Genomic DNA, 15154 nt, shown 5'->3' with positions numbered 1-15154 from the left:
CAAACGTAAATGTCGGTAGTAAAGAAATTTTCTTGTCAAAATCTCCAAAAAATACGCAGAAATTTCGGGGAAAAATTTTAGTTTTCCCTTTTCAGATTCAGACGTATGGTTTGGGGCAAGAAAAGTTTTTTTCTCTTCAAATGTAAATAGGAAAAGTTTGATTTTTTGTCATCCACACCCAAGAAGGCTGAAGGAAAGGAAGTAATTGTGAGTATGAGTCTATTGGAATATATGCTGTGAGATTAATAGTATTTTTCAACTTTTTTTATTCCATATGTATGTAAAGTATCAAAAAGATGAAAATAAAATTTGCAATTTGTATTATTTACTTAGTTTTTCGTCAATTCCTTGTTTGCTGTCATCAATTATTTGAGGAAGTATTTAATAAAGCATTTTTATACAGTGGAAAATGCTTGTCTCCACACAGCTTTTATCACTTTGACCTTTTTATTTTTTATTTTTTAAACATTAAAAAATTATCGCGAAGCTTGACAGAGGAAAGAGGCGAAACGACAGCAACAGATGTCGTTTCTCTCAGGCTTCGTTATACTGTATAATCTCCACAGTCACGTTAAATAATTTTCACATCCCAAATTCTCTCATCCACTGAACTGTTATGGCTTCTTCTTCTTCTTGTCCACCTCGAAACGCTAAGAAGCTGCATGATGTTTTCCTGAGTTTCAGAGGAGAGGACACCCGTGACAACTTTACTAGCCATCTTCACTATGTTTTGTCTCTGAAAGGTATCAAAACTTTCGTTGATGACCAACTTATCAGAGGAGATAACATTTCACGGTCTCTTCTTGATACAATTGAAGCATCAAGCATCTCAATTATTATTTTCTCAGAAAGGTATGCTTCTTCTAGATGGTGTCTCGATGAACTTTTGAAGATCCTCGAATGCAAGCACGATTATGGACAGATTGTGATTCCAGTTTTCTATCGGGTCGATCCATCACATGTGAGATGGAAAACTGGGACTTTTGGAGATTAATTTTCGGAGCTTGGAGAACGATATCCAGAGAAGATGCAAAGATGGGGGAATGCTTTGACCGAGGCAGCCAATCTTTCTGGCTTTGATTCTCATGTAATTAGGTAACAGCGATCTTCTATCTAATTCTTACTATTAATTAATCTAGTATATGTAATAAATGACATTATAAGAATGAGTTTAACTTATCAATAGTTTATTAGTTAAATAATTTTTACGAAGATTATGTTATTGTCTTGCATGTTTAATTAATTTTCCAATTATTTTATTTTATGAAATTGATCTTCACATTCCATTAATTAGCTATTTTCTATTGAAACTAATTAAAAACACACGATTCTCTGTTTCCTTTACATATATTTGAACTAATTGCTGTTATTTTTTTAACTAGGCCTGAATCTAAACTTATTGAGGCAATTGCCAATGGCGTTTTGAAGAGGCTAGATGCGACTTTTCAAAGTGAAAACAAAGGCTTGGTCGGAGTTGCATGGCGCATTAAAGAAATTGAATCATTATTGTGCATTCGGTCTGCCGGGGTTTACGTATTAGGGATTTGGGGCATCGGTGGTATAGGCAAGACAACAATCGCTGGTGCTGTTTTTAACAAAATCTCTAGATGTTTTGAAGGTTCTTACTTTGCGCTTGATGTTAGAGAAGCAGAAGAAACTGGCAGAATAAAGGACTTACAAAAGGAACTTCTGTCCAAGTTATTGAATGATGGAAATGCGAGGAACGTCGAGTCTCAACTCAACAGACTTGCTCGCAAGAAGGTTCTATTAGTGTTTGACGATGTGAATCATCCAGGACAAATAGAATCATTAATTGGATGCCTTGATGAGTTAGCTTCAGGGAGTCGAGTGATAATAACAACAAGGGATAAACAAGTTCTTGAAAATTGTTGGGTCAATCAAATATATCGGATGAAGGAATTAGTGGATGTTGATGCTCATAAGCTTTTCTGTCAGTGTGCTTTTAGGGGAGGCCATCTCGACGCAAGTTACACAGAGGTCACGCGCAAGGCAATAAAATATGCGCATGGAGTTCCTTTAGCTCTTCAAGTTTTGGGTCGCCATCTATGCGGAAGGAGCAAAGAGGTATGGGAAAGTGCAATGAGAAAACTGGAAATAATTCCTCACGTGGATATTTTGAAGGTGTTAAAAATCAGTTATGATAGCTTGGATGACTCTCAAAAGAATGTTTTTCTAGATATTGCATGTTTATTGGAAGGAGAGCATAGAGATGAGGTGACAAGCTTTTTTGATGCTAGTGGCTTCCAAGCTAAAATAGAATTAAGTGTTCTTGAAGATAAGTCTCTCATAACTTGCTTGAATAACCAGATAAGAATGCATGACTTGCTACGAGATATGGGAAGAGAAATTGTTCGAAATGAATCTATCGATCTTCCAGGAAAGCGTAGTAGGTTGTGGTATCACAAGGATATTGATGAAGTTTTGAAGAAAAATACGGTGAGAAATAATAAGTTTTTAATTGTATCTTATTTGTGTTACAATTATTTTAGCAATTTGTCTGAATATGTCTTTTTGAATCAAAATAGCATTAATACAGCTTAAAATTAATTGAAAAATAATATTAAAAAATTGGTCAAATAAAATAGATAGACTGATGTTTCCCCAACTCAGTTTGAAACATGCTCCTAAAATCCCCAGCAAACTAGTGCCTTCGGAGAGAGACCCCAAAAAAAAGAAAAAAAAACACCTCAATGTTATTGCATTTCCTTTTCAACTCAAGCTCTGCCCCTATCCTTATTTTTCACTAAAAAAGAATTGATTGAATTAATTTTACAGTTTAGATATTAAGGATTTTCTTGAATTTTCTATTCTACACTTCCTAAAAGCCTTACCCAAATAGTTTATTATAAAGTGATTGTAAAATCTCTATTTGGGTTTGACGGCTTAAAAATAATTGTTCATTTGTTTGCTTCAATTATATGCCAACTTATGATCTCCTATTTGATTGTTAGGGAACTGAAGCAATCAAGGGTATCTCCTTGGATATGAATAAAGTCAATAGAAAGATACACATGGATTCCTTTGCTTTTTCAAAGATGCCTAAATTGAGATTCTTGAAATTCTATGGATTTGAGAACAAATGTATGGTGTCTCATTTGGACGGTGTGCTGTTTGCTGAACTAAGGCACTTAGAGTGGCAGCAATATCCATTGAAAACGTTGAATATACATGCGGAGAATCTTGTTTCACTTCAAATGCCTTTCAGCAAAGTTGAACAACTTTGGGATGATGTTCAGGTATATATATATTTGAAATTCTTTCAGAAATAAATTCTAAATACAATTGATTCTATAATTAATATATGTGATGGTATCTGTTTATTTATAAAGATGATGATGATGATAATAATAATAATAATAAAAAAAATTTTGGGGGTGCAGGATCTTGTTAACTTAAAAGAAATAGACCTCTGTGGATCCAAGTCGTTAACGAAACTCCCAGACTTGTCACAGGCCAAAACTCTTGAGACTCTATCGTTAGAAGGCTGTTTAAGTTTGATGGAGACTCACTCATCTATTCAATATCTAAATAAACTTAAAGTTCTTGATCTAGGAAAGTGCAAAAGCCTGACGAGTCTTCCAACTAGCATTCATTCGAAAGATCTCAAGACACTTATTCTTTGGGGATGCTCAAATTTGAAGAACTTCCCAAAGATCACATCCTGCCATATATCTCTTTTACAGTTAGGAGAAGTTGGAATCAAAGAACTGCCCTCATCCATCGAGTGCCTATCCAATCTGGGAGAACTTCTTATTACGGACTGTTCAGAGCTTGAGAGCATCTCGAGTAGCGTATTTAAGTTGAAGTCTCTTAACTATATTGAAATCTCTAATTGTTCAAATTTGAAGAGGTTTCTAGAGATCCCATCTTGTAATACAGATGGAAGTACTGGAATTGAGCGACTAGGCTCATGTAAGTTGGTATTGAAAGAATGTTCAAATATTGAGTCTCCCAAGCAGCCTGTGTATGTTCAAATCTCTGACATCTCTTGAAATTGTTGATTGCCAAAATTTCAAGAGATTGCCTGATGAACTTGGAAATTTAGAAGCATTGAAGACGTTGACCGTTGATGGAACAGCTATAAGAGAAGTACCAAAAAGCCTTGGTCAGTTACCTTTATTATATTCCTTACAATTGAAGAAGTGTTCAGAGCTTGAGTACATCTCGAGTAACATATTTAAGTTGAAGTCTGATATGTTGATTGAAATCTCTAATTGTTCAAATTTGAAGAGGTTTCTGGAGATCCCATCTTGTAATACAGATGGAAGTACTGGAATTGAGCGACTAGGCTCATGTGAGTTGGTATTGAAAGAATGTTCAAATATTGAGTGTCTTCCAAGTAGCATGTGTATGTTCAAATCTCTGACATCTCTTGAAATTGTTGATTGCCAAAATTTCAAGAGATTGCCTGATGAACTTGGAAATTTCGAAGCCTTGAGCACGTTGACCATTGATGGAACAGTTATAAGAGAAGTACCAGAAAGCCTTGGTCGGTTACCTTTATTATATTCCTTGCAATTGAAGAAGTGTTCAGAGCTTGAGTACATCTCGAGTAGCATATTTAGGTTGAAGTCTGATATTGAAATCTCTAATTGTTCAAATTTGAAGAGGTTTCTGGAGATCCCATCTTGTAATACAGATGGAAGTACTGGAATTGAGTGGCTAGGCTCATATGAGTTGGTATTGAAAGAATGTTCAAATATTGAGAGTCTCCCAAGCAGCTTGTGTATGTTCAAATCTCTAACATCTCTTGAAATTGTTGATTGCCAAAATTTCAAGAGATTGCCAGATGAACTTGGAAATTTAGAAGCCTTGAGAATGTTGACCGTTGATGGAACAACTATAAGAGAAGTACCAGAAAGCCTTGGTCAGTTACCTTTATTATATTCCTTGCAATTGAAGAACTGTTCAGAGCTTGAGTACATCTCGAGTAGCATATTTAAGATGAAGTCTCTTGAATCTATTGAAATCTCTAATTGTTCAAATTTGAAGAGCTTTCTGGAGAACCCATCTTGTAATACAGATGGAGGTACTAGAATTGAGAAACTAGCATCTTCTAGGTTGAAATTGGAGGGATGTTCAAGTCTTGAGAGTCTCCCAAGCAGCCTGTGTATGTTCAAAAATCTGACATCTCTTGAAATCATTGATTGCCAAAATTTCAAGAGACTACCTAATGAGCTTGGAAATTCAAAGTGCTTGACGGTGCTGATAGTTAAAGGAACAGCTATAAGAGAAGTACCAGAAAGCCTTGGTCAGTTATCCTCACTAGAAAGTTTGGTACTATCTAATAACAATTTGGAGAGATTACCATAAAGCCTCAATCAGTTATCCTCACTAGAATATTTGCAACTATTCAAAAACAGTTTGGAGGGAATACCAGAATACCTGAGGAGTCTTCCAAGTAAGTTGACATCGCACAATTTATCTGTTGACTTGAGAAATTGTTTGAAATTGGACCCGAATGAGCTCAGTGAAATCGTCAAAGATCAGTGGATGAAGCAGGTGTGTCTCTTAACTCACTCCTTTCATTCTATTTTCTTTTTCTTTTTACTTTAATTCAAGTTATCATTATTTTTCAAAAATTAATAATTTTTTATTTTTGTGTTGCAGTCGTTAGATGTTAACTTTGGGACTACTAAAAGTATGTATTTCCCTGGGAATGAAATTCCAAAGTGGTTTAGGTATCAAAGTATGGGATCTTCTGTAACCTTCAAGACGCCACCAACAGATTTCTTCAACAATAAAATATTAGTAGGCTTTGCTTTTTGTGCTGTTGTGGCATTTCCAGCCTCGGAGTGCTTTGAGGCTGTGAAGTGTGTAGTTTCCTGTGATTGGAAAAGCAAACCCAAATACTGCCCAACGGTCGGTCTTTTGGGAGAATTATTTATGTTGAGTCAGATCACGTGTTTGGGGATATTATTTATTCGGTTGGCGGGATTTAAGTACGAGACATGATTAGGAATGGTAATGGGCACCGCCCGCAGCGGGTTTGTTATTACCAAATCTAAATCCGCACAAAATTTAAATTATCAAATCCACCCGCAATCCGCTGCGGGTTTTAATTTTCTTACAAAAATTCACCCGCAGCGGGTTTTAACAATTACCAAACCCGCAATGGTATCCGGTGGATTTTTTGTGGGTTTCCGTATTTAAAATCACAAATGTTTAATATATAAATTTATAATAATAACCTTAAATTTCATATAACATATTCAATTTTATATTTAAATAATGTAAATGAAAAATTAAAATTTCCACATCAATTCAACACAAATTCTCAAATTTAAGTATAAATTACACAAATTCATTTAAAAAACACAAACTAGCATCTAAAAATAATAATTACATTTCATATTATCATTTAAAACAAGCTCTAAGAGAATATATTCATTTCATTCACCACCATAAGCACCCATCCAACACAATGCCTATAATAATAATTAAGATTAATATTTTCAAATACTAATTCAAAGGAAAATGCCTTTAATTTTCTTTAGATTATGACTTTAGAATAAGATATAGGCCACATATACACATACACAACTTTGAGCCTTTGGTTATTTGATAATTTAATTAATGACATTATTTTCTTTATACATTTTTAGATTTAAATTAAATTAAAAATATTTGAAAAAAATATTACGGGTTTGGTGGATATCCATGCGGGTATCCACCGGATATAAGGTTAATACCAAACCCACCTGCATCCATGTGCGGGTGTTAATTTATAATACTAAACCCGCCCGCAACGGATAAAATTACCCGCAACGGGCGGGTTTTGGCGGGTGGGTTTGGACGGATTTGTGGGTTTGCGGGTACAATTGCCATCCCTAGACATGATGAAGGCTATTTTGATGAGGTCTCTTTCTACATTTTTCCTACTTACGCTGGTGGGGGAGTGAAACAATGTGGGATTCATTTTGTGTACGCTCCAGTTTCTATGGAATCAAGAGAAAAGGAAGAGGAACCACACACCAAAAGACTGAAATGTTCAACTCGAAAGCAGCTGGTACTCCTTGGCAAGAAAATCAATCTGTAGACCTTGTTTTTGTCTTCATTTTTTATATGCGTTTTTTCAATATGCTCGTTTATGTAATATTTATTAATTGTTTGTTGTTGGATGGATGAATCAATAAATTCAAAAAAATGGTAATTAACCGAGGATGTAGATCTATGAGTTCTCTTTGTTTTATCTTTAATTTCTGTTCGGTTCATGTCTGGAATATCCCAAAAATTACATATCCATTTACTAACTAAAAATGCGCTGATTATATTAAGATTATTTTAGTTATTCTTACTTTTTCAGTTTTCAAACTTTATAAGAATAAAATCGTTATATTAAGTTTTGAGATTTGAATTTAAAAGAAAATACAAATTTGCTCTCGAGAATTAAATTTACAGTATTTTAAATTAATTACTAATTAGGTATGATAAGGTGTATGATGTTGTGAAAATTATTATTACTATGTGTTTGGGGGAAAAATAAGAAAGATAGTATAACGCCACGTGTCGACGAATGGAATAACTTCAGTGCAATCTGAGGTACCCGACATGATTAGAGGTACCCCGCAAGATTAGAGGTAGCTGCAATGATTTGAGGTACCCGATATGATTAGAGGTATCCGGCACGGTCAGAGGTACGCATAACTCCAGAATAACTCGAGGTACCCCGCATAACTCCAGAATAACTCGAGGTACCCCGCATAACTCCAGAATAACTCGAGGTACCCCGCATAGACTGGGGTACCCCGTATAATTTGAGGTACCCGAAATAACTCCAGCATAATTCAAGGTACCCAGAATAACTCCAACATATTTCAAGGTATTCGGAATAACTCGAGGTACACAGCATGATTAAAGGTACCCGGCCTGATTAGAGGTATCCCGCATGATTAGAGGTACCCGGCTTGATTAGAGGTACCCCGCATGATTAGAGGTACCCGGTGTGATTAAAGGTACCCCACATGATCAGAGGTACCCGACGTCATTAGAGGTACCCGGCGTAATTAGAGGTACCCAACCTGATTAGAGGTACCCCGCATTATTAGAGGTACCCGGCTTGATTAGAGGTACCCAGCACAATCTGAGGTACCCTACACAACCTGAGGTACCTGGCATGATTTAAGGTACCCCAGACAAATAGAAATACCCGACATAATACGAGATACCCTGCACAATCTGAGGTACCCCGCACAAATAGAAGTACCCCACATAAATTGAGGTACCCCACGTAACTCGAGGTACCCGGCAGATCAGATGCAAGAGAATCCTCCGAAAATATCCGCCGAGAGAAACGTCTCCATCTCTTAAAAGATATTATTCGATTTTGTCAAAATTAGGAATCAAGAACGTTGTACAAAAAGGGGGGGACAGCCGCCTGCTACCTCTGCCAAAAGTAAAGGATATGTCCTAAGGACAGTGGTCCTCAGCCGCCTACCCGACAGTTACTGCAGAGGTACCCTGGACCACTTTCCAGCGCGCGCCACGTTTCCAAAGGATGAGATACGCCACGAACATGCACATAACGGCCCAAAAATCATAAAAAGGTAAAAGGACGTTAGCCAAAAAGAGTACGCCACGTGGTAGCTGAGGTACTACATATATAAAGGTGACTAGATTTTATTCTCCAGGAGGTTCTCACTTACCATTAATACTCACACTCCAAAAAATAGGCTTTCTTCAACCTTAAACCTTAATTTACAGAGGGCTAGCCAGCTCTCTTTGCTATAAAACCTTGAGTTTGCTAACTTGAGCGTTGGAGTGTGAACGCCGGGGTACCCCGGCTTCACCTCTAACCTCTATTTCATTGTTTTGCAGGCGTGGAGCCCATTTTGAAGGACACCTCTCTTGGTTTTGACCTTTCACCATTGTTACCACTCCATTTCCCCTTCTCACCTCCCCCAAATTTCAGATACACCGCACTGCGCATAACAAACCAGTGAGGTACCCCATCTCCCCCAAAAATACAAATTCATTGTTCAAGATAGATTTTGGTTTTTCCTACCCCAAAATCAGTTGAAAACAATTGGCGCCGTCTGTGGAGAATCGCACAAAAAGTTTCCACCGCGGTTACCAAACTAGTTGTTATGTGTACTCCAATACATGGCACCCGACGCACCTCCCGAAGGTTTAATGGCGGGTCCTACAAGGATGGGAGATGACATCAGTGGTGAAGATAGTGATACCGTAAGAAGGGTAGCTCATCTCAACAAGGGCAAGGGTATCAAGCAATCAACGGGTATCCGTCAAGATGATGAATCCATCTCTCACAAGCGCTTTGAGAATCTTGCCCATGCAATACTTAGGGCGGTTGGATCTCGGGCACCCGAAAGTTCACTTCCACCAATGACACTAGATGCTCCACCACCTTAAACGGACAACCAAGCTATGGTCAGAAGAGAAGTACCCGAGGCCAGCAAACCAAAGCATAGGCCATCGGGTACTCGTTCTAAGTTTCAAACCGTGGGCTCCCGCGACGAGCATTCCACCACCTCTTGCAATTCCCGCAGCAGCCCGGGTACGAGGCGTGCAAAGCATACCCACGAAGATCTCCGTGAGAAGTTAAACGCCAAAAGGGATTCTCAAATGGCGGCGACATCATCGGGTACACCTAGTGTACCCCTCGAACTTGTGGAAAAGATGGAGAACCTGGAAGCCCAAGTGAAGCTCCTCTCCGAGAAGCAAAACACCACAACCGCTCCAACACCAATGACCTACCAATCGCCATTCACTATGGAGATTTGGACGGCAGCTCTTCCCGAAGCATTCACCATGCCTCAAGTACCCTAATACTTGAGTACCACTGATCTATACCGCGACCAAATACCTATCAAGGGTGTATATGAGAATGCCATGTGTAGGATGTTTACACACACACTCACTGGCCTCGCGAAGTCATGGTTTCGGTCCTTGAAGGCCGGTAGCCTATCTTCTCTACACCAATTGTTATCCGAATTTACTAAAGAGTTTTCCTATGTTTCCACTCAAGATAGGGTAGCCTCCAAACTTGCCTTTATCAAGCAAGGAGAAGCCGAACTTTTGGCGGAGTATGTGAGCTGTTTCCACCAAAGACGTGTTGCGAACTGGAGCATTTGGAAACCAACACACACTAACCCATTTCGAGAAAAATTTACGGTTGGGCAAGTTATGGCGTTCCTTTCAAAAGAAGCACCCACTTTCATATGGGGAAGCCCGTTCCCGGCGTTGCAGCAAGTGGAGATGGATGAGAAATGTCATTTGAAGTGCCAAGAAGATAAAGTCGAGGTCACAAAGAATAAGGAAAAGCCGAAGAGGATGGAAGCCCCATTACCAAAGGTACCCCGAATGCGGAGCCCTCCACGGGTTGCCCCGCGGGGACGAGTGTTTAACACTCAGGGTATCTCACGGGTACCCCAACCTCCAAGATCGCCACCACCAGAGCAGCAACAGCCACCATCGAGGCCTCTGTGGTAGGGTAACTCATAACTAGTTACTCTAGAGTTATGCGGGGGTACCCCACGGGGACCAGATTAAGCCCAAATGTGAATTGGAGGCACCTTTGGATCCTTGAATACTCAAAGATGAAAAACGGGGTACCCCGGTTGAAGACTCGATTTCAGTCTCGATTTGGGCCACTGATCCAACAAAGAAAAGTCACACTACTAGTAAAAGTATTGTTTATTATGATGCAAGAGGGTATCCAGAGATCACCTTACTCCAGGGTACCCGAGGTACCTGACCTATCCCCAATCATGTTAATCTATTTAACATCAAAGCCGCCTTTATCATTATTTGTTCGCCATATTTAATTCTGAGCGAATGGTCGATCATGAGGTTTCAATCATTTCGCATAAGGGTAGGCGAGCAGCCACCTTCATTTTTATTTATTTTGTCTATTTTATTCTATGCGAATGGTGGATCATGAGATTTTCGACCATCTCGCATAAGGGTAGGCGAGCAGCTACCTTCATCTCAATCTATGTTGTCTATTTGATTCTAGCGAATGGTAGATCATGAGGTTTTCGACAATATCGCATAAGGTTAGGCGAGCAGCCACCATTATCTCAATCTATGTTGTCTATTTGATTCCACGCAAATGGCGGATCATGAGATTTTCGACCATCTTGCATAAGGGTAGGTGAGCAGCCCACCTTTATTACTATTTGTCTTACATATTTGATGTAGAGTGAATGGTGGATCATGAGATTTTCCATTATCTCTCAAAAGGAATTGCCACAAGTTTTGCGAAGATTTGTGGCAAGTATTTCTATGAAAATCGTCATACACTAATTAAGGGTACCTCCGAGATACCCCACGCCAGAAAGTCACTCCTCAAATATACCAAGAGGAACCCTAAGAAAGATTGAGATAAGCAACAAGTATATCCGGAGGAATCACCATATGTTTGATGAAATTGGGTTGTTCCACTATGAATTAACCGCAACAAGCATGTCTAAATAAACCGCGATACACTGATGAGACAAGATTAAGGGTACCCATAGTACTCAGGGTACCATATGACAGAAAATCATTCCTCGTGTACACCAAGAGGAACTCTAAGAAAGCTTGAGATAAGTAGCAAGCATATTTAAAGGAATCGCCATATGTTTGATAAAATTGGGTTATCCCGCCATGAAGTAACAGATAGCTCAGGGGATATCCAAGCTTAAGGGTACCCGAGGTACCCCATACGCCTTGTCGATAATGCCGAACAATGTTACATAGTAGGATGGTTATCTTCACCTTCATCATTTAGGATAAGAGGATCAACAAAAGTACTAGAAATAACAGAAACACAAGCGTCGGTATCAGGGGTACCTTATGGCGACTTCATTCGAGGTACCCCAGTTGATCTCAATGGGCTTTCAAACTAAGATGTGTGGGGAGCCCTGCTATTCTCAATTGCCTTTAAGATAGCCGGCTTATCTACCTAGTTCTCTACCCTTGGCACCACCAGCCCCATATCAGCACTCAATTCCTCGGTCATGATGCGCTCAAAAGCATTGTCAACTATGTTCTTATGTCGAGGTACCAAGTCCTCAAGCTTAACTTAAAGCTCCTCAGGGTCTTCCACCTTATGGGCCTTCTCCTTTGAAACTTCATCAAAGTGTCCCCTCAAAGTCTTGTTCACCCCAGAGATCTTCCTTTCATGAGGGCACCCCTAAAGGCGTCCTCTATTCAGCTGCCCATCGAGCTAAACTTCATATCGCCACGTGTCGCTCCTACTTTTTATGTAAGTTTCTTTTGCCTCTAATACTTCTCGCCAAAAGAAACTAGGGGGATATTGTTTGGGGGAAAAATAAAAAAGATAGCAGAACGCCACGTGTCGATGAATGGAATAACTTCAGTGCAATCCGAGGTACCCGACATGATTAGAGCTACCTCGCAAGATTAGAGGTACCTGCAATGATTTGAGGTACCCGGCACAGTCAGAGGTACCCCGCATAACTCCAGAGTAACTCGAGGTACCCCGCATAGATTGGGGTACCCCGTATAATTTGAGGTACCCAGAATAACTCCAGCATAATTCAAGGTACCCAGAATAACTCCAACATAATTCAAGGTACTCGGAATAATTCGAGGTACCCAGCATGATTAGAGGTACCTGACCTGATTAGAGGTACCCCACATGATTAGAGGTACCCGGCGTGATTAGAGGTACCCCGTATGATTAGAGGTACCCGACCTGATTAGAGGTACCCGGCTTGATTAGAGGTACCTAGCACAATCTGAGGTACCTGGCATGATTTAAGGTACTCCGGACAAATAGAGGTACTCGACATGATACGAGATACCCTACACAATTCGAGGTACCCCGCACAAATAGAGGTACCCCACACAAATAGAGGTACCCCACACAAATAGAGGTACCCCGCACAATTAGGGGTACCCCACATAAATTGAGGTACCCCACGTAACTCGAGGTACCCGGCAGATCAGATGCAAGAGAATCCTCCAAAAATATCCGCCGAGAGAAACGTCTCCATTTCTTAAAAGATCGATTTTGTCAGAATTAGGAATCAAGAACGTTGTACCAAAAAGGGGGGACTGCCGCCTGTTACCTCTGCCAAAAGTGAAGGATACTGTCCCAAGGACAGTGGTCCTTAGCCGCCTACCCGACAACTACTGCAGAGGTACCCTGGACCACTCTCCAGCGCGCGCCACGTTTCCAAAGGATGAGATATGCCGCGAACATGCACATAACGGCCAAAAAATCATAAAAAGGCAAAAAGACGTTAGCCAAAAAGGGTACGCCACGTGGCAGCTAAGGTACTCCGTATATAAAGGTGCCTAGGTTTTATTCTCCAGGAGGTTTTCACTCACCATTAACACTCACACTCCAAAAAATAGGCTTTCTTCAACCTTAAACCTTAATTTACAGAGGGCTAGCCAGCTCTCTTTGCTATAAAACCTTGAGTTTGCTAACTTGAGCGTTGGAGTGTGAACGCCGGGGTACCCCGGCTTCACCTCTAACCTCTATTTCATTGTTTTGCAGGCGTGGAGCCCATTTTGAAGGACACCTCTCTTGGTTTTGACCTTTCACCATTGTTACCACTCCCTCTCCCCTTCTCACCTCCCCCAAATTTCAGATACACCGCACTGCGCATAACAAACCAGTGAGGTACCCCATCTCCCCCAAAAATACAAATTCATTGTTCAAGATAGATTTTGGTTTTTCCTACCCTAAAATCAGTTGAAAACACTATGAGTAGTGATCTAATACTTGTGATAAATTACAGGCTCTGTTTAACATATCAAGTACCAAATTTTAAATATTACAAACAATAACAAACAGAGTGCAGCTCCTAATCGGTTTTTTGTTACAGTAAATAAACCCCACCATTCCATTTCAAGTTTCCACAGTCAGTTCCATTGATCATATGCTGAAGCTACGGTGGAATGATAGATCTTCTTTTAGTTTCCTGCACATTGAAACTCTCTAATTGGTGTGTTATTTTTTTGTGAAATTTCTATTAATAATTTCTTAATGTTATTGAAAAGTTAGTAGATCATGGGATGAGAGCAGAAGACTTTTTGGCTGATCCAACTCCTATTACAATCCAGTTGGTAACTGCATTTGGTAATTACATCTTCAGTACTTGCAATCTCTTATCGCCTTTTCAAGTTGATTTTAGTTATTTGTTCTTAATATTCTAAGTGCATGGACTTCATGGAAGGTTCAGGTTCTGTGGTGGTGTTAGAATTGCTAGAAAACATTGTTGTATAGGTTCCGTCATGATATTCTCATGTGCCATATAAATCATCATTGTTTTGCAAGTGCTCTACGGCATTCTTTACTGGATAGGCTAGCCAGGGTGCCTTAGAGGCAAGAGTCAAGACGGAAATGAAACATATCTAAAGCTACACACAAGCACAGGTGGGTCATTTTATTATTTATAAGTCTTCTTTCTCTTTTAACTTAGTCTAACATCTTGTTGAACCCAAGCATGATTCATTTCACAGAGGCTTGAACTGCTATGTGGTCCAAACTTCATTGGAAACTCCTTGGTAACGATTTTTATATTGCAGATTCTATTGCTCAATTCTGTTGCTGTGCAGTTAGGCACGAGTCAACAGCAATGATAGACTTGAAGGTAATTTTTGCTGGTTTACAAATAGATTGCAGAATTATTCAAGGTTTTCTGCATTTTTCATAATTGGACCAACGAACTATTCACAAGTCAGTAGTGAACGAGTGTTCTATATGGTGGTTTGCTTTAAATATTGAAGGAAAAATGTGGTCCATTGACCATTGTGTTTTTTTTTTTTGGTCGTTATAGCTCTAATCTTTTCTTATGGCCCCAGTGCAGGTTAGTTATATGTTGAGCACAATGATGCTATTTTAGTAGTCATAATTCCTGCAGCCAAGCACCTGAAATTGCTTCATCTCAAGTTCTAAGAATTGCGAAGGAGTTTTCTGGGGGTCGTAGAGTGCTGAGGGCACGAGATAAGCTTGCAACTTTGCTGCAAATTTGAGGATAAGTTTCTGCAGCACATTACAACTGGTGAGGTGAGTTTAATTTGTTTTAGATATTTATTATTGTTCTTGCGAATTTCCAAGTAGCATATTAAAAAGTTTGATTTTTTAATGACTTTGCTTATGTTCTTTTCATTCATACAATTTGAGAATTGAAAAAGGAGAAAACCAAGACGT

The 15154-nt window shown here is 39.3% G+C and overlaps 3 protein-coding genes across 5 annotated transcripts; all 3 read left to right on the top strand.

Moving 5' to 3' along the window:
• The first annotated feature begins 475 nt into the window (after nt 1–475).
• LOC127898676 (disease resistance-like protein DSC1) lies at nt 476–7189 on the top strand. Of its 3 annotated transcripts, none has more exons than XM_052438988.1 (6): nt 476–1095; nt 1383–2235; nt 2329–2457; nt 2973–3257; nt 3402–5523; nt 5632–7189. In XM_052438988.1, exons 1-5 carry the CDS (start codon nt 1028–1030, stop codon nt 4011–4013), a joined length of 1947 nt encoding a protein of 648 aa, XP_052294948.1. In that variant the 5' UTR covers nt 476–1027; the 3' UTR covers nt 4014–5523; nt 5632–7189. The 3 variants fall into 3 exon arrangements, with proteins under 3 accessions (XP_052294948.1, XP_052294947.1, XP_052294946.1); XM_052438987.1 differs by having other exon boundaries at nt 482–1095; nt 1383–2457; nt 3402–4202; nt 4587–5523; XM_052438986.1 differs by having other exon boundaries at nt 482–1095; nt 1383–2457.
• On the top strand, nt 617–994 carry LOC102622525 (disease resistance protein RPV1-like). The gene has a single exon (XM_006492417.4). The coding sequence runs from the start codon at nt 617–619 to the stop codon at nt 992–994; it is 378 nt and encodes a 125-aa protein (XP_006492480.2).
• Nucleotides 4216–5334, top strand: LOC127900719 (disease resistance protein RUN1-like). The gene has a single exon (XM_052435923.1). The coding sequence runs from the start codon at nt 4216–4218 to the stop codon at nt 5332–5334; it is 1119 nt and encodes a 372-aa protein (XP_052291883.1).
• Nucleotides 7190–15154: the final 7965 nt, after the last annotated feature.

This window comes from Citrus sinensis, chromosome 3, assembly GCF_022201045.2.
Source record: "Citrus sinensis cultivar Valencia sweet orange chromosome 3, DVS_A1.0, whole genome shotgun sequence".
NCBI lineage: Eukaryota > Viridiplantae > Streptophyta > Magnoliopsida > Sapindales > Rutaceae > Citrus > Citrus sinensis.
The sequence above is the reverse complement of the archived record's forward strand: the minus strand, read 5'-3'. Positions and strand labels throughout refer to the sequence as shown.